This window comes from Mastomys coucha, unplaced genomic scaffold, assembly GCF_008632895.1.
Source record: "Mastomys coucha isolate ucsf_1 unplaced genomic scaffold, UCSF_Mcou_1 pScaffold15, whole genome shotgun sequence".
NCBI classification, from domain to species: Eukaryota; Metazoa; Chordata; class Mammalia; order Rodentia; family Muridae; genus Mastomys; species Mastomys coucha.
The window spans coordinates 106,453,559-106,471,531 of NW_022196897.1; the positions used below are offsets into that span (position 1 = coordinate 106,453,559).

Genomic DNA, 17,973 nt, shown 5'->3' on the forward strand with positions numbered 1-17,973 from the left:
AAAAAAAAAAAAAAAAAAAAAAAAGAACTAGTGTGTCTTAATTAGGTTTCTATTACTGTGATAAAAACCATGGACTAAAGACAACTTGGTAGGAAAGCGTTTATCTGGCCTACAAATTACAGTCCATCAAGGGAAGACAGGGCAGGGACTGGTAGCAGAAACATGGAGACAGAAACCAAAGCAAAGACCAGAAAAGGAGTGCTGCTTAATGCTTGCTCCCCATGGCTTGTTCAGCCTGGTTTCTCACAGAACCCAGGACCACCTGCTTAGGAGGAGCACTACCCACTGTGAGCTGGGCCCTTCCACAAGGAATCACCAGTCAAGAAAATGCTGCCACAGACATGCCTACAGGCCATCTAATGGAGGCAATTCCTCAGTTGAGATCCTCTCTTCTGACTTATTTATCCTATAAGCATTAGCTAGGTGTTGCCTCTAAGCCAAATATATAGAGTTTCCAAAGTCACTGGAGGTTTTCCATGTTAACAGTTCTCTAGAATAAGAAATACAAACTAGCTCTATGCAGGTTACACACAAATTTGTCTTGCCTTTTACCTGAAATGCTTAACAGAAAGCTTGACAGAATGGAGGTTCCCTCAGTTTGGTTTCTATAACTATGATAAAGCACTGACCAAAAGCGACTTGGGGATAAGAAGGGGTTTATTTGGCTTACAGATTACAGTCCATCAACAAGGAAAGCCAGGGCAGGAACTAATGGCAGGACTTGGAGGCAGGAATTTAAGCAGAGACCTTGGAGGAATGATGCTTTCTGGCTTGGCTTCCCCTGGGTTGCTTCAGCTACCTTTCTTATAAGCCCAGGCCCACCCACCTAGAAATGGGGCCTCCCACAGTGAACTAAGCCCTTCTCCATCAATTACAATTAAGAAAATGTCTCACAGACAATGGCTCCAGACCCCCCTTTCCAGGTGACCCTGAGTTTGTATCAAGTTGGAATCTGAAGCTAACTGTGACACAGGTGCTTAATATTTGCACTTTGAACAAAAGAATGAATATTCCATAAATCAATATACTACAAAATCAGTAAGCTGCTGCCATATTAGGTGAACATAAATGAATGGATTTCAAGGCTTTGTCAAATGTAAATAGAAAAAAAAAAGATGAAATAAATGACCAGGTGTGGTGGCTCACACCTGTAATCCCAGCCCTTAGGAATCGTGAGGCAGGAGGATTGCAGAATCTTCGAGGCCTGCCTTGGGTGTCACAGCTGAATTCTAGGTCTGCCTGAGCTACAGACTAGGCTTTCTAAAACAAACAAAAATCCATTCTGAGTCTGCAATGTCCTAGCCCTGAAGAACAAATACAAGTGAAGTAATAGAGTGAAAAACAAAGTTGTAGAAAGGTTCTGGGAATACAGAAACCAAGTTTTTGAGAATATAGAAACAAAGTTCTGGGAATGTAGAAATAAAGGTAAAAACAAGACTTTTGAGAAAAAAAGAAGCCAAAACTACCTATAGTAGAGAAATCTGCTTGTATAAGAAAAACAAAGTTTTTAAAGGTCAGGTGGACTGGGCAGAACTAAAAGCTGACCAGAACATAACCTGTAAGAACAAGACTAGATGTTCTACCCCTCCCTGGACTGGGGTCCAAGAATACCCTGACCTCACAAAAATTCCGGGACTTTCTAGCATGACCCGTTCCAGGGCTTGCCAGGTACAAGAGTTAGGTAAGGGGGCAATGAAGCCAAAAACAGCCCCCTTGAGCAAGCCAACCAATGCCTAAAGAGATCCTTTGTTTGATACTGAACCAATCAGAATAAGCCAGCTAGCCCTGTTGCCTCTGTAAAGTATAAAAGATGTGTGCTTTCTGAGTTCGGGGCTGCCTCTTCCTACTTGGATGAGCAACCCCACATGCACTGGCCACGCATGTTGGATCAATAAACCTCATGTTATTGCAGCAATCCGTTGTCAAGCTGTGATCTGTGGGTAGCGCATTGGGGCTAAGACTCTCTGAGGGTCTCACAGGGTCTCACAAGGAGCTCAAAAACCATAGCATATTGTTACATGTTTTGGCCAGAGAAAAACAAAGCTTGGAGCTCTTATTCACAGCAGCTAAGTCGCCTAGGTGGGCATAAAAAGTCTGCTAGGCTCTCCTGCTTGGGTAGGGAGTTTCACAGGTCTCTGTCACTCAGCTCCAACAGGCTTGAACAGCCTTCCACTGAAGGGAGCATCTTAGTTGTTGGAGCATGTCCTATTTGTCAGGAACACTGACTGAATGAGGATACATAGGCCACTGAGAACGAAGACAGAACACACTACAAGGAAACACATGGCTAGCAGTTAAATCTTCATGATCTATGAATGACCATAGTGTGAAAGTGCTGAGCTCAGCAGACACATAGCACTCCCTGCTGCACACAACAAAGCAAAAATGAAACAACCATGTCCAAATTCATGTTAAGACAACTAAGAGACAAAAGCAAGCTGCCACGCAGGCTGATGGGACTCAAATGCTAATGTCAGACTGCAACTGTTTTCCACCCTTAAACTCACACTACAGAATGAATCTGAGCCTGCAAAACTCATAAAGCCCAACAGCCCACGGAGCTGCACGGAGAGGTGAGAGCTTTGGGAAGCCATCAGCTGATAAAGGAACAGCTGTCCTGATACTGAGAGTGCACCTGTAAACCACTCCAGGAACTACCACCTATCCATGATTGTCCAGACCCCACAAACGGTAAGAAATAAATTTCTGTGGGTCATAAGCTACCCAGCCTATAGCAGTTATTGTAGTCCAAGAAACTAAAACACCCCAGAAATTATTTATTCAGGGTAGAGGCTGTGAATATAATTTTACTTCTAAAGCAAAGTCATGTTTTGTTTTTGAGAATTTTTTTTCTAAAAGATGGATATTAAGATTTTCCCCTAGCCGGGCAGTGGTGATGCACAGCTTTAATCCCAGCACTTGGGAGGCAGAGGCAGGCGGATTTCTGAGTTCGAGGCCAGTCTGGTCTACAGAGTGAGTTCCAGGACAGCCAGGGCTATACAGAGCCTGTCTCGAAAAACAACAACAAAAAAATTTCCCCCTCCTCAACCCCAAACCTGTCTCTAAAGAGTTAATCAGACTGTTATCAAAAGTGATGGTAGGGCCTGGTGGAGCACTCCTTCAATCCCAGAAGAGTAAGGTGGATCTGTTTGATTTTGAGGTCATATGCTGTCCAGGCTAGCCAGGGCCACAGAGTGAGACCATGACTCAAGAAGGTCTAGACAGGGGAGGGTTGACAATGACTCAGTGCAATATTGGCAGTGTTCGCAGATTACTACCAAACATCAGGAATTTCGTACTTCTCATTCTCCTAGGAGCACTTGACAAATGATCAATGCTAAAATTGTAGTCGTAAACATTTAGGTTTAGCTAACAAGCCTGTGTTAGTAATCTCTGTGCTTGGGGTAATGGTGGGAACATGATGATTCCTGAGCTCATTAGTCAGCAAATCTAGCCAATCTGTGAGCTCCAGACTCAATGAGAGACATTGAAGAACAGGGAAGGAGGACTAAAGAAATGACAGGGGGGGAGAGGAGGTTAAGGGTGCATAGTGCTCTAGTGGACGGAGAGCACACTGCACTCTCTCACTCATGTTCTCTCTCATATACACACACAAAAGAACAAACACATTACAAATGAATTACAAAATTCATTTTACATTACAAAATTCAGTTGTGGGGTAATGAAAGTAAATTTTTGTAATGTAAAATTACAAAATATTTATCTTTAGAAATAAATAAATAGCAGGATATGGTGCCTTTCAGATCTGAGTTCAAGGCCAACCTGCAAGCAACAGAGCAAGTTCCAGGACAGCCAGGGCTACACAGAGAAATATTACCTCGATAAAACTTAATAAATAAACAAAACAAACAAAGTCATGCATCTGTGGCCCCACCTACTCAGGAAGCTGAAGCAAGAGCAATGCTTAAGCCCAGAAGCCTAGGGCAAGCCTGGGCAAAACAACATATAACAATATAGCAAGTAAAAGAAAAGGTAAATACATAAACAGCCAACTTCACACAACAGTGCCAATCAATACCATGAAATGGAATCAACCATACAATGAATCAATGCTGCAGAAAATACACCAGACAGTATGGCACAAGCCTTTAATCACAAGACTCAGGAGGCAAAGGCAGGTGGAGCTCTGTAAGTTCAAGGCCAGCCAGGGCTACAAAATAAATCCTCATTATAAAGAAAATGTTTACCTGCTGGGTGCAGAGGGAGGATCCTCACTTTGTGCCTCCTTCTCTTGCTGGGCTTCATAGATGCAGCCAAACACGGACACAGGCTTCTGGGGACTAACATAATACATTAAAGCAATGCATCTTCTAAATTTCAAATGGAAAAGTACCTCTGGAGATCACTCTATTTAGACATAGAGTTCCTTGGCTTCCCAAACTCCAATCTACATTACCCCCAAAAGCTAACTCTTTGATATGTTTCAAATTAGCACAATAAAAATCTCTCAGTATAGGAACTATAACTCTGCAGTTACAAGCACTGGCTGCTCTTCTAAAGGACCTGGGTTCCATTCCCAGCACCCACATGACAACTCAGAACCACCTGTAACTCCAGTTCCAGGGTGTATGACACCCTCTTCTGGCCTCCATGGGCACCAGGCACATGTGTGGTATATGCACGTATATGCAGGCAAAACACACAGAAAAAACCTTCAGTGAGGTCACTCTATTAAATACTAAAAGGATATAAAGAGAAAACTCAGAAATAAATAAGATGAACAATTGAGTCCCTTTAGAAGATAACTTGGAAGAGGAACAAAAAGAGGAATTTTGATTTAAAAAGCAAACAAAATAAATACATTAATTGGATGGGATTTTAGATTTGAGATCTTGATAACACCAAATACTTGACAGCATTAAGAAACCATTATTAACAAAAGTATAGTAACAATTGCTTAATTTAAAATAAAGTCTTTATCTTTTAGAGCTAGAACTGAAATATTTACATAAAATGATATGAAATAGAATCACTGTCAAAATAACCCACTTGTAGAAGGGGGGTACGCCAAGATTTGATAATCAAAGAAGACTGGCCACTTACAAAATGGTTGTCCATATTCCACTACTCTATTGTTGTCTACACTTTATAGTCTTCCCACAGTAAAATGACTGGAAAAATAAGGTGACATCAAGTACTCTGAACATTCAAATGCTTCACCTAAATGCAGAGGATGCAACAATCATCTACCATACAAATCTTATCTGAAATGTCTTATTTTTCTAACAATTTGTTTTTAATTTTATCTTTTCACGTATACAGGTATTTTGCCTGCATGTATGTCTCTGTACCACACAAATGCCTGAAACTCAAAGAGGCCAGAAGAAGGCATCGCACCTCTGGGACTGGAGTTACAGTCCCATGTGAGCTGACATGTGAGTTCTGGGAACTGAACCGAGATCCTCTGAAGAACACCCAGTGCTCTTAACCACCGAGCCAAGTCTCCATCCTCTTTCAATAACTTCTTTTTTTTTTTTTTTTTTTTTTGAGACAGGGTTTCTCTGTGTAGCCCTGGCTGTCCTGGAACTCACTCTGTAGACCAGGCTGGCCTAGAACTCAGAAATCCGCCTGCCTCTGCCTTCAAGTGCTGGGACTAAAGGCGTGCGCCACCACTGCCGGGCTACAGATTTCTTAACCATAGATTTTTAAATTTAAAAAGAAAAATTGCTTCATGGCAATACCAATGACTTTCCTCTTTCTCTACACCCACCATCCTTTGCTTTTTCCTCATCTTTCTTCCCTATATTCTCCCCAGCAGTTCAGAAACCCACAGCGGGTCATTTATAGTCAGTAGACACTTTATGTTCTTTAAAAAACTTAAAATTCTCTTCAAAATTTTTTAAGATTTGGCAATAACAAGTTGGAATCCTTTTTTTTAAGTGTCATAGTAGGGACGTAGGCAAGCATGACTACGGGGCTCTAGCCCAGCTAGCACTAAAAACTGACAGCCACGGGGAGAGGTAAAGAACTCGTTATGGAGCACAGGTGTGGCCGCCATCCTCAGCCCTCTGCACTCTCACATCCAATCGGCTTTACTCACAGTGCCTGCCGGTGCTAGCCTTAGAGCAGTCACCTGCCTGTCACCAACTGCATGAGAAACAAAGATGCCTCTATTCTCGCAGCCACCAGATGGCAAAGCTTCGCCAACAAAACCTGCACATCCGGCATACTTCACTCAACGCTTTGCAGTATTTGTGACAAAGCAAGAACAGCTCAGCATAGCAGGTGGCAAGAAATCTGGCAAAAGGCAGAATGTCCTGAGGGTGCAGCCGAGCGCCGAACACAGGACAATGTGTCTCCTTTGGCCCTTTGTTTCCTCACCTCGGTCATTGACAGAAAAAGAAAAGGGCACATACATGAACGGTGGGGAAACCACTAGGTACTCTAACAGTAAGAAAAACAAAAGTTTGTTAGACATAAAATTACGAGGAAGCCTTTAATTCAAAATGCTGATGAATTCTTTATGCTAGGCTTTGAGTGTTTTCATGTGTCCCTCTCTTTAAGTAGCACCTTTGTATTAAACTTCTCTAAATAACAACGAGCCCTGGTTACCTGGCAACAGGCTCAGCAATGGCAGTAGATCCATTTTTTCTCTCAGCAGTTGTAGGCTCTGGACAAAAACAAAAGCAGTGAGAGAAGTAAAGGGAAGCAGACGTCAGTCACCCCGAGTCTAATGCCTCTGCCTGCATGCCACACCAGCCACAAAAAAATACAAACAAGGAAACCAGGGAAGCTAAACGTCAACAGAAAAGACATGTTTTAGCAGCACAAGCTTTTCTCATCCCTACCATTTTATTTCATTTCAGATTTCCTACAGAAATTATATGTACTTCACCAGAACTGCAATCTATACTATCTGTAAGTGAAAACTCAACCGTCTGAATCATGAGTCACCTTCCCATACAAGAAATTTAAAATTCACATGAGAAAATACAAAAGAAAACCTAAAAAAGGTGGGGTTGGGGGCAGGAGAGATGGCTCAGCAGTTAATAGCACTGCCTGCCCTTCTGGAGGTCCTAGGTTCAATTCCTAGCACCCACATGGTGGCTCACAACCATCTATAACTGCAGTCCCATGGGATCTGATGCCCTCTTCTGGCGTGCAAATGTACATGCAGACAAAACACTTAAATACATAAAGTACGTAAATCAACTTTTAAAAATATTTATAAACTAAAAATATGTTTTTTCGAGACAGGGTCTATGTAGGCCAAGCTGGTCTCAGAGACCCACCTCCCTCTGCTTCACAAGTGCTGGGATTAAAGATAATGTATCACCATGCTGAGCTAACACTTTATTTAAAAAAGAAACAAGCAAAAAACCTGAATAAACTATGTGACAAGCCAGGTGAAGCACCCCTGTAATGTCAACATTTTGGGAAGCTCAAGGCCAACCTGGGCTACACAATAATTCTAGGACAGCCTGAGAGCTATATAATGAAACTCTATCTCAAAATGAATAAATGTATAGGAAAATATGTTAAGTTAATGCATAGATTCAGTGGTTCATTTCAGAAACATTCACATTTGGAGGCACCCAAGGCTTTGCCAAAGGGCTTTACCCACACTTGCTGCTCTTGGGGACAGCTTGGGTTCAGTAAGTTCCCAGCACCACAGGGTGGCTCACAACCATCTATAACTTCAGCCCCAAAGGATTCTTCTGAACTTCATAGGCTCTAGGCACACACATTACACATACAAACATAAAACTCACTCACATAAATTAAGTTTAAAAAATGTTTTGGGTTTTTTGTTTGTTTGTTTGTTTTTGTTTTTTTTTGAGATAGGATTTCTCTGTGTAGCCCTGGCTGTCCTGGAACTCACTCTGTAGACCAGGCTGCCCTCGAACTCAGAAATCTGCCTGCCTCTGCCTTCCAAGTGCTGGGATTAAAGGTGTGCACCACCACTGCCCGGCCTTAAAAAATGTTTTAAGGGCAGATATACGAAAGGATATTTCCAACGGAAGAGCCAACATCGATACTGTAAGTGCAAAGCTAAGAGGAACACAGTATTTCCATAACCGTGTCACTAAGTATCAAAGAATTAAATTGTGTTCATTTCATTTGCAATTTATTCCAGTCTCAGAAAAACACAGCTCTTAAATGTTTCAGACATTCACAAAACACAGAACTCAATGTAAGCTCCACTGTCTATCGAAGAAGCAGAAGAGTTCAGTAGTCAGAGCCCTCCCTGTTCAGGGAAAGAAAGATGGCTGGACCCAAGCTTAGTCAGCCTAGGGGTAAAATACTGTGGTAAAGGTAGTAGGGGTAAACGTCTGTGAGGGTGTAATGAAGGCAGTAAATGTGTGAGCCCCAGAGACTGATATTACTTTCCCAGTAGGAAAAAAAAAAAAGGAGGGGAGCACTATGCATCAATGTGACTGACCATCCTTAGGGTACAATTTCCATCTAAAGGTCAAGTCGAGTTCAGTGCTAACATGTTCCCACCTGTTCTCTCACCTCTCCCCCTCCTACCTCCATTTTCTCAGCTCAGGATGGCTTTGAATTAAAGTCCTCCTGCTCCAGACTCCCAAATAACACCATCAGTATATTGAAGACACCCTAGCCAGTCCAAGCACGGCAAACCTAGCCTCCCTTGCATGCTGAAAACCACTAGATTCCATTCCTAAAGCTAGCCACCAAGATCTGTTTCCTTATTTGCCTACCTCCTCCTCCTGAGGCTGACTACCAAGGTCCAGCTATTAAAGTATTGAAGTCCAGAAACCAAAAGCCCCCTTTGGCTCACCTAATTAATATGCCCAGTTAAAAATAAACACCTCACCCTTACATGGGGTTTCCCCTTTTACTTTTATAGACCACCATTTGCCTATGGGCCAGTCTGTCTCCTCACTATCCAGAGGCAGTCCTTTGTCCCCATGGGGACAAACACTCCTTCCCCTTCTCTTGCCCCTCACCCTTTATCTCTTATTACTTGTCCACTGTCTCTCTGGGGGAAGTAAGTCTCCTTTGTGCTGAGAACTTGAGATGGCATAGGCCAACACCAGCCCCTTTCTCAGACTCTTTCTAGGTAAGCTCTCATTTCATCCCCAAAACAACAGTAAGGGTGAAATCATGTAATACTTTAATTCCCAGTGACATTCTAGGTTCAAATTAACAAGCCCTGAGTTCCATCTGGTCCAGGGAATGATCTATAACAGTTAACAGTCATGTCTTCAGTTTCAAATGAGTGAGTTTATTAAGTACACAGCAAGAAAAAGAAAAAGAAACAGTGAATAGCAGCAGATAGAAAACCCTCAGCCAATGAGGTGCTGAACACATCCAGCAGAAATAAACTGGGAAGAGTCCCACTGAAGCAGGGAGCTAGGGTCTCCACTGAGACCACCAAGACACAGCACAGCACTCTCTCCATGACAAGCTTGCTTCTTCTCTTACGCACTGCAGGCACTTTGATGATGGAGTAAGCAATGGTAACCTCACCTTCTAGCTATTTCTAATGCTACAATGCCTATAACACATATTCTCTCCCTTTTACATACTTAGGATGCCAGCCTGCCCCAGGACAGGGTTTTCTGGGTTTTGCTTGTTTGTTTTGAGGCAGGGTCTTTCTGTGTAGCCCTGGCTGTCCTGAAACTTACTCTGTAGACCAGGCTGGCCTGAACTCAAAAGATCCTCCTGCCTCTGCCTCCCAAGTAGAACAGGGAATTTTAGAAAACAATGAAATAAACATGCTCGATCTGCTCTAGGGGAGAGGGTGACTCCACTTCCAGAACCAGCTTCTCAGTGAGCTCCAATACCACATGATAGTTTACTAACATGAGGCTTCAGCTTAGACCAGAGAGAAGACTACAGACAACTGGTAGCCCTGAGCAAACAGCACAAGGATGAGAGACATGCACAAAGTCGTCCATCCATTGTCTTCTTTCTGGTCCACGCTAAGGCCTCATGTTTGCATGACTCCCATTCCTAGGCACCACCCCATATCCTTCAAACTAACATTGTCTGACTGATCCCTACTGGACCTTAGCTCCTACCATCTGACACTGGTATATCCTGTAACTTTCCTCCTCACAAGCTTACTGAGTTCCCCTCTCTGCTTTTTTACAAGCTCTTTTGTAAAAATTATTCTGGGGATGAGAGAGCGGGGGGGGGGGGGGGGGGGGGGGGTAGGGGAGATGTCTGGAGAGTTTCAGCAGTTAAGAGCACCTATTCCATCCCAAGACCAAGATTTGATTCCAGTGCCCACATGGCAACTCACAACCATCTGTAACACCAGTTTTAGGGCATCTGACATGCAGATTCTAAACAAACAACTTGCATTCATTTGGAAAAGTGTCTACATAAGTTTATAGTGTAAACCCTACATTTTCTACTATAGACTTGTTTACTTAAATATGTGTATGGGGGTGGGATATGTGCTCATGAGTGTAGGTGTCACAGAGGTGTCGTATCCACGGGCATTTGTGAGCCCCCTGATGTGGATAACCTGGAGTAACTAATTACCAAATAAAAACATAAAACTTACTTTCCAGGCTAAACTGCAAAGAGTCTTCACTGGCCTCTGTCTCAGGACTAACCAGTTTCATCTTCAGAGACAGTTTTCCATCCATTTCTGGGGCAGACTCAGAATCCCCTTTTTCATTCCCAAGTAGAGGGTCATTGATCTCCACCATGCTTTCAGACATAACATCACTGGTTGCTATGGTGCTTTCTGGATAGTTGCTAATCCCTAAAAGAAAGGAGGCAGGGAGGAAGAAAGAAAGAACACTAAAATACAAACATGAAAAAGAGCAATTTGAAATGATCAATTTGCCTGTTTGGCTCCACCACTCTGCAAGATTAAAGAGGGTCCCTAGGATAGATCCTGCTGTAAGCATCAACAACTACTGACTAGTACTGACACCTGGTCTTAAGAGGATTCAGCTCCACTTCTGCATCTGGACAAAGGATGCTGCATGCCCTCAGCCAACCCACATCTGCCAGCATCAGGCATAGGAAACAGGAGACTCCAGGCGGCATGACTGTTACCTCCCAGCACTGACTAGAGAAAACAAATAGGTTAATGTAGACACCCACCCGCTGCTCCAAGGACGGAGGACCTAAGGTTTGTTGCCCTAGGTAGCAGCAGCCTGACCAGGCAAGCACACTGAGCATAGCCCTTCTCCACACTCCTTGTCTCTCTCTTTCATATCCCAGCTTAGTTCCAGTTCGACCGGTGATAAGACAGACTTGACGCTCTTCCCTCCTTCCCTCCACCTTCTCTCTCCATCATCTCACCTCCTCTCATCTCTTGGCAGTGAGGTCAGACCCTGTTCTTCCAAACCAAACATCTGCCCTCTCAAGTCAGGCTAACTCCTCGGATAGAGAAATACCACTTGCATACTTGCATAAATGGTATCTTAGAAGGTCTTTAAGTAGCTTTTCTTTAAATGCCTTAAATATCTTTGTTTTTAATCACTCACCAATAGGAGTACTATGACTCTGGGGATCCATTTTTAGGTGCCCAATAAGAGGTGGGGTTGCGCCAGTCAATGGTGGGATAATATCACCTTCTTTAGGCAAAGTGAAATGAAATGGGGTTTCTGAAATAAATAAACAAAAATGAAAACACAATTAAAAAAAAAAAAGCACAAACCACACAGAAGTATACATTACACAAAAATGAGAAACTACAAAAAAAAAAAAATCTCAGTTGCTCTTTTTCCAATTTCTTAGTCCTATCAGTTTCACAGCCATCCAAACCAGGTCCCTGCTGTTAAAAAGACAGTAGCTTTATAGCCATCAATAGCAGCACTGATTAAAAAGGACACCACCAGAGGCAAAAAAGGAAAGAGGACTGAGCAACACTGGGTTATCATCTGCTTCCAAAATACTGTATGTAGACACACTTAGCAACACGGACCTGGACACTGCTGAGTCTAGGCAGGCATCATTTGGTAAGTGCTACCTAGCATTGTGTTCTCCAAGACCTCCAAAGCAAAGTCTGACATATGGTCCTCTCTGAAAGGTGACAAAGGTCAAAAAGGACTTCAAATTGGTCATTGATTCTAACAGCCAAATCTGAGGCTTCCTTCAGCTGTACTGAACAGCACACATTCTAGATGGTAAGCAAAGTGGCAACATTCAAAACTCAGTTCTGCACCTGGCAAATCCCTAAGGAGCAGCGTCCACAGTGTGCATATTTAGTTGGGTGCTATTAAATTATTACAAACAATAAAAATTTTTGAAGACATAAAAGTCCACTTTAGCCAGGTGTGGCAGCTCACACCTTCACGCCCAGCACAAAAAGGGCAGAAGCGGGCAGACAAATGAGCATGCATGTGTAACACGTAAGTGTCTTATTAGTGGAGATTGTTGCTTCTTGGTGCAAGATTCCTTTGCACGATACTGGGTAAAACTTATTACAAATAGTTTAAGACCATCTGATTTTATCAAAATAACTTAACAGAGAGTTGAAGCATTTTCCAGGCCTTTATCCAGTCTTCAATGTCCCCCTGTCCTTGGACTATACAGCCTACCAACCCTTCCCTCGGCCTCTCTCACGAGCCCCACTTCTTAGGACAGTGTAACCAGAGAAGCTGCTAGATAACATGGGTTTGGAAAAGCTGGCTTCTAGTCAAAATCCTCTGAAGTTTTCAATATGAGAAAAAGTCCTATCTCTCTGGGCTAGAGGCATGGGTCAACAGTTAAGTGGACCTTGCAAAGAACTCAGATTTTGTTCCAAGAACAAACACTGTGTCTTATAACCATCCACAACCCCAGCTCTAAGGGATCTGATGGCCTCTTTGACTTCAGTGAGTACCAGGCATGCACATGGGGCACATACATACACGTAGGCAAAACACTCATACACATAAAAAAATCTAAAGAAGTTAAATCCCAACTCTTCAGTTGCAATGCAGTTAACTGTTTCCAGTGTCTTTCTTAGTTATTCCTAATCATTCATGTTCAATGTCCTCCAAATGCTTCTCCATTTCTCCGTACTTACCAGCCACCTGAATCATCACTAATACAATTAGATTATCACCAAATTCTGCAAAACACTTGTCATATTTTATCCTTTTAGGTTAACCAGAATTTTCCACATTTCAGTTCTCTCATATTTAGCCTATTATTTAAATTATCAAATCTTTTCTTCTTTACCAGATTACCATAGGCTACCCTACTTACTGCATGTCAGCTTATCAATGAAGATACAATAAAGCAAAAGAAAACAACACCAATTATCAAAACACCTGTGCAAAAAAATTGGTCTTACTACTAAAAAATTCACAGAACTCACTATTTAAAACTCTTTATGATTAGGAAGGGGTTAGGGTAGGGTCTCACGGGCAGGTCACCCTAGCCTGTAATTCAGTACATAAATAAATCAGGATGACCTTCAACATTGACCTCCTGTCTCTGTTTCCCAAGTGCTAGCTATAGGTATACGCCCACCCTAAAAAACGTTTTCCAATTAGTATTAAAATTTTTCATTTTTTTCCTGAGAATTCCATAAATGACAGAAACAGAGACAGCTTATTAAGAAGAGAAAAGCATTCCCAAGAACAGAAGAGGGCTAGTGAGGCAGAACAAGTCTGAAATTCAAAGCCCTGCCTTTAAAAATTCAATACAAGGAAGAGCTCTCCTAAACTGCTATGCTGTAAAGCAGCAACGGTCTTCATGTGTACTTAAAAGAAGTGTTCACATCTTAAAATTGGTGAAAAGCCATCTAACCAAAAAGATAAGGCAGAATAAAGCAGGCCACGATGTTATCCCAACAAGCTTAGGCTTGAAGAGTGTCCTAAGTTCAAGGCTAGCCTAGGCTAGAGTTAAGTAATGGACCAACCAGGCCTAAATAATAAAGCTCTCTCTCAAAAAGGAAAAAAAACAAAAGTAAAAAGAATGTAGTTAAGGCCTTGCCTATCATCAGCTGCAGGAACCTGTAGGCAACTGAGCGAGAGCTTTCCAGTATCGCCTTGTTAGATACAGCCCCCACGGCCAGGTGTGCCAGGAGGCTGCCAAGCTGTTAGCAGTGACTAGAGACCATCAGCGGAGGGATTCAGACTGGCTTCTTTCCCTGTCTTGAACAACTTGAGTGTTTTTCATACCTCAGCACGTTTCTGGTTGTTTTTTTTAAAATCTTTCCAACTGTTAGGGCTGGGCTGTAGCTCAGAGGTCAAGTGATTGCCTGCCTGGCACATGAACTAGCAGTATCTGCACTGGGACGGAGAGACGGGAACCAAAAGTCCAGTGTCAGCCTCAGCTACATAAAGTTCAAGCCAGCTGGGCTAGAAGAGACCCTGTTTTTGTATTTTAAAAACAACAACAAAAAAAGTCTACAAGCCAGGTGTAGAATCTGTAACTGAAGCCAAGAGCAGAGTTGCTTCGGGGGGTACAGAGAGAACCTGTCCCGCCCCCCCAACACACACACACGGAGGGGGGGGGGACAGAAAAAAAGAAATAAAATATATTTAAATTAAAAAAAATAAGTGTCCTAATTTTGGTAAGAAATCTAATGAATTGATTCAAGGCCAGCCTAGTTTACATAGTGAATTCCAGGAGAGCCAGAACTACATTGAGAGACCCAGTCTCAAAAAAAAAAAAAAACCAAAAAGCTGGGACTTAATTGTTTTCACTGCATGTTTTGCAGTGCCAGACATCAAACATTCGTGTCTTAAATATACTGGTCAAGTACTCCATCCCTAAGCTCCACCCCTAGCCCCAGCTCAACCACTTGACGCCTCTTATTCTGTTTGTTTGCGTGCTTATTTTTGAGACAATTTCTTGTGTAGTCCAGGATGGCTCGATCACTTGCTTGCTTTATTAAAATCTTATAATACGGGGGCTGGCGAGATGGCTCAGCAGGTAAGAGCACTGACTGCTCTTCCAAAGGTTCTGAGTTCAGATCCTAGCAATCACATGGTGGCTCACAACCACCCGTAATGAGATCTGACGCCCTCTTCTGATGAGTCTGAAGACAGCTACAGTGAATTACGCCTGAGCGCGAGGGGAGGGGCGGCGAGAGGTCCTGAGATCAATTCCCAGCAGCCACACACATGATGGCTCACGGCCATCTGTATAGCGACAGTGTACTCATACACATAAAATAAATAAAATAAATCTAAAAAACAAAAAATCTTATAATACATTTCATGTATTTATTTAATGTGCATAATTGGGGGGAAGGGGTTGCCTTGAGTGTGTTATGGCACACATGTGGAGGGCAGAGAATAACTTGTAGGAAGTCAGTTCTCTCCTATTACCAGTGGGTCCTTGGAATGGAATTCAGGCCTGGATGTAGACACCTTTTACCCAGTGAACCATCTCACCAGCCCATTATTTAATTTTTGAGACAGAGTCTCATGTAGCCCAGGCTGGACTCAAACTACCTCTGTAGCCAAGAATGGCCTTGGCTTTCTGATCTTCCTGTGTCCACCGCCTAGGTGCTGGGATTGCAGGTGTAGCCACCACACCCAATTTATTCGGTGCTGGAAACAGAGCCCAGGGCTCATCGTGCTGGGCAGGCGCTACATATGAACTACATTCCTAGCCTCATTCTTCTTAAATGGAACAATCATCACCTCTCCACATTCCTCTCTTTTTTAATCCTCCTAAGTTTTAGGAACTAACAACTGTATTCTGCCGTACTATTTATTTTTGCAGTGAGGAGATCTGTGGTGGTTTGAATAGGTTTGGCCCTCCCAGACTCAAGTGTTTGAAGGCTTGGCCCACAGGGAGGGGAACTACTAGGAGGGTGTGGCCTTGTGGGAGCAGGTGTGGCCTTGTTGGAGAGAGTGTGTCACTGTAGGGGTGGGCTTTGAAGTCTCCCAGGCTTAAGCTCTGCCCAGTGTAGAATTCCAGTCTCCTGGCTGCCTGAGGATCAAGATGCAGAACTTTCTCGGTTTCTCCAGCATCGTGCCTACCTGCATGCTCCATGCTTCCCACCATCATGTTAACAGACTGAACCTCTGAAAATGTAAGCTAGTCCCAATTAAATGTTTTTCTTTCTAAGAGTTGCCTTGGTCACAGTGTCTCTTCACAGCAATGGAAATCCTAACTAAGATGGGATCAAACCTAGGCCTTAGGAAATCGAAACAAGCTCCCTAAAAATGAGCTACACCTATAACCCATAAACTATATTTTAAACATGTAATAATTTTTCTTGTATAACATTCTTCTTTTAGACTAATTCTCTCACTCAGAAACTATTATTCTTCATGTCCTAGTTTCTAAATAAAAACTTTTCTTTTTTTAAACAAGTATTTATTTTTAATTCTTGAGCCCAGGCGTAGGTGTAGAGTCCAGCCCCCCTGAGGCTGGCAGAGCTATTATTTCTCTTGAGCTGGACACTGGGCAGTCTTAGTCCCAGAGGCCTTTTCACAGGCAAATTAGTTTCATGGCAAAACTAATCAGGCCTAGCCTTAATTAAAACACCTAAATCTTTTCATTATATTTATTTTTATGTATATGTGTACTATGCCTCATGTCTGTGCACTATGTGCAGGGTCTGATGCCTGTGGAGGCCAGAAGAGGGTATCAGATCCCCTGAAGGCAGAGTTACAAGGATTCTGAGTGGCCCAAAGTAGGCGCTGGCAACCAAACTCTGATCCTCTAGAAGAACAGTAAGCATTCTCCACCATTGAACCATCTCTCCACACCCCATTTTTAATTCCTTTTGTTTGTTTTGTTTTTGTTGTTGTTACTATTGTTGCTTTTCAAGACAAGGTTTCTCTGTGTAGCCCTGGCTGTCCTGGAACTCACTCTGTAGACCAGGCTGGCCTCGAACTCTCAAATCCACCTTCCTCTCTGCCTCCCAAGTGCTGGGATTAAAGGCGTGTGCCACCACTGCCTGGCATTTTCCAGCACTTTCAATAATCCAGATGAATATTAGTAAAATAAACTTTAATAAGACGGAGTCTGAGAAAAAAAATAGTTTGTTCTGGCAACTAACAGAATAATCTATTAATTCATAAAGAATACTATTGCCATAACAATATTTCAATATTTTAGAGTATTCTTCTGCACACAACTATAAAAAAATAGCTAAAAGGTATTCCTGCCAGGCATGGTGATACACACCTACAACCCCAGAATCTGAGATACAGAGATACGAAAACATGGTACTCCAAACCTTGTCCAAAGCCCAGGACTAGGGAGATCAAAGGCCACAGCTGCAAATAGCTGCTGTCATGCTGGATGGTCAAACTGTCAACCTGCCTTTATGTTTATGTTTATACCTATAAACTATGTTGCTCTCAACTTTGGTCAGGAAAGCTTCTTTTTGCAGTGGACAGCAGCTACTACAGAGACTCCTATCTACCAAGTTACAAGGAGAAGTGCCCATAAGTGCTCAGCTGAGGGTGAATCATCTCCATTACGGCTTAGAGGACTTTGCAGAAGAACAGGCACAAAGAGTGAGAGTTGGTGGATGAGGGCAGAACTGGGAAACACTGATTTCTGGGCATACGTGGTTGCTGCACACAGCCACATACAGCACCTAGGAGTTCCTGCACTGGACCTGCACAGATGGAGCCATTCAGAATTCTAGCACAAATGGAGAAGAGGTATTAGCAGTTGCTGATGCTAAGGGAGAGGTCTCCTTTGCAGCTATAGCTACTGGGAGGTTACCCATACCCCAGAGGGTGGCCTCACAGCCATGCACAGTTTACAGCGCTGGTCAGACACAGGATGCTGAGTTTTAATAACAAGCCAATAAAAGGAGAATATGAAGTTGGAAGAGTGATGATGGGTCAGAAGCACCAGGACACATTTGGAGGGAAGTAACGGTAGATGGATATAATCAAAATATACTGTACAAATGTATTGAATTTTCAGAAAATAAATCTAAAACATTGTTTTAAAATAAAGTTGTTAAATATCAGGAAAAAAAGAAAATGTGAGGCCAGTCTGGACCATAAAAATGGAAACCTTGCCAGGCAGTGATGACTCACGCCTTTAATCCCAGCACTTGGGAGGCAGAGGCAGGCGGATTTCTGAGTTCAAGGCCAGCTTGGT

At 42.8% G+C, this 17,973-nt stretch overlaps 1 protein-coding gene across 1 annotated transcript in view; it reads right to left on the minus strand.

Annotated features, from left to right (window-relative positions):
- Tp53bp1 (tumor protein p53 binding protein 1) overlaps window positions 1-17,973 on the minus strand; it is a 79,674-nt gene that overhangs the window by 22,828 nt on the left and 38,873 nt on the right. Inside the window, exons 13-16 of the mRNA XM_031371638.1 lie at window positions 11,439-11,558; window positions 10,502-10,705; window positions 6,574-6,631; window positions 4,209-4,301 (exon numbers count right to left, since the gene is read on the minus strand). Coding sequence (XP_031227498.1) covers window positions 4,209-4,301; window positions 6,574-6,631; window positions 10,502-10,705; window positions 11,439-11,558 — 475 coding nt within the window. The remainder of the gene's footprint in view (window positions 1-4,208; window positions 4,302-6,573; window positions 6,632-10,501; window positions 10,706-11,438; window positions 11,559-17,973) is intronic.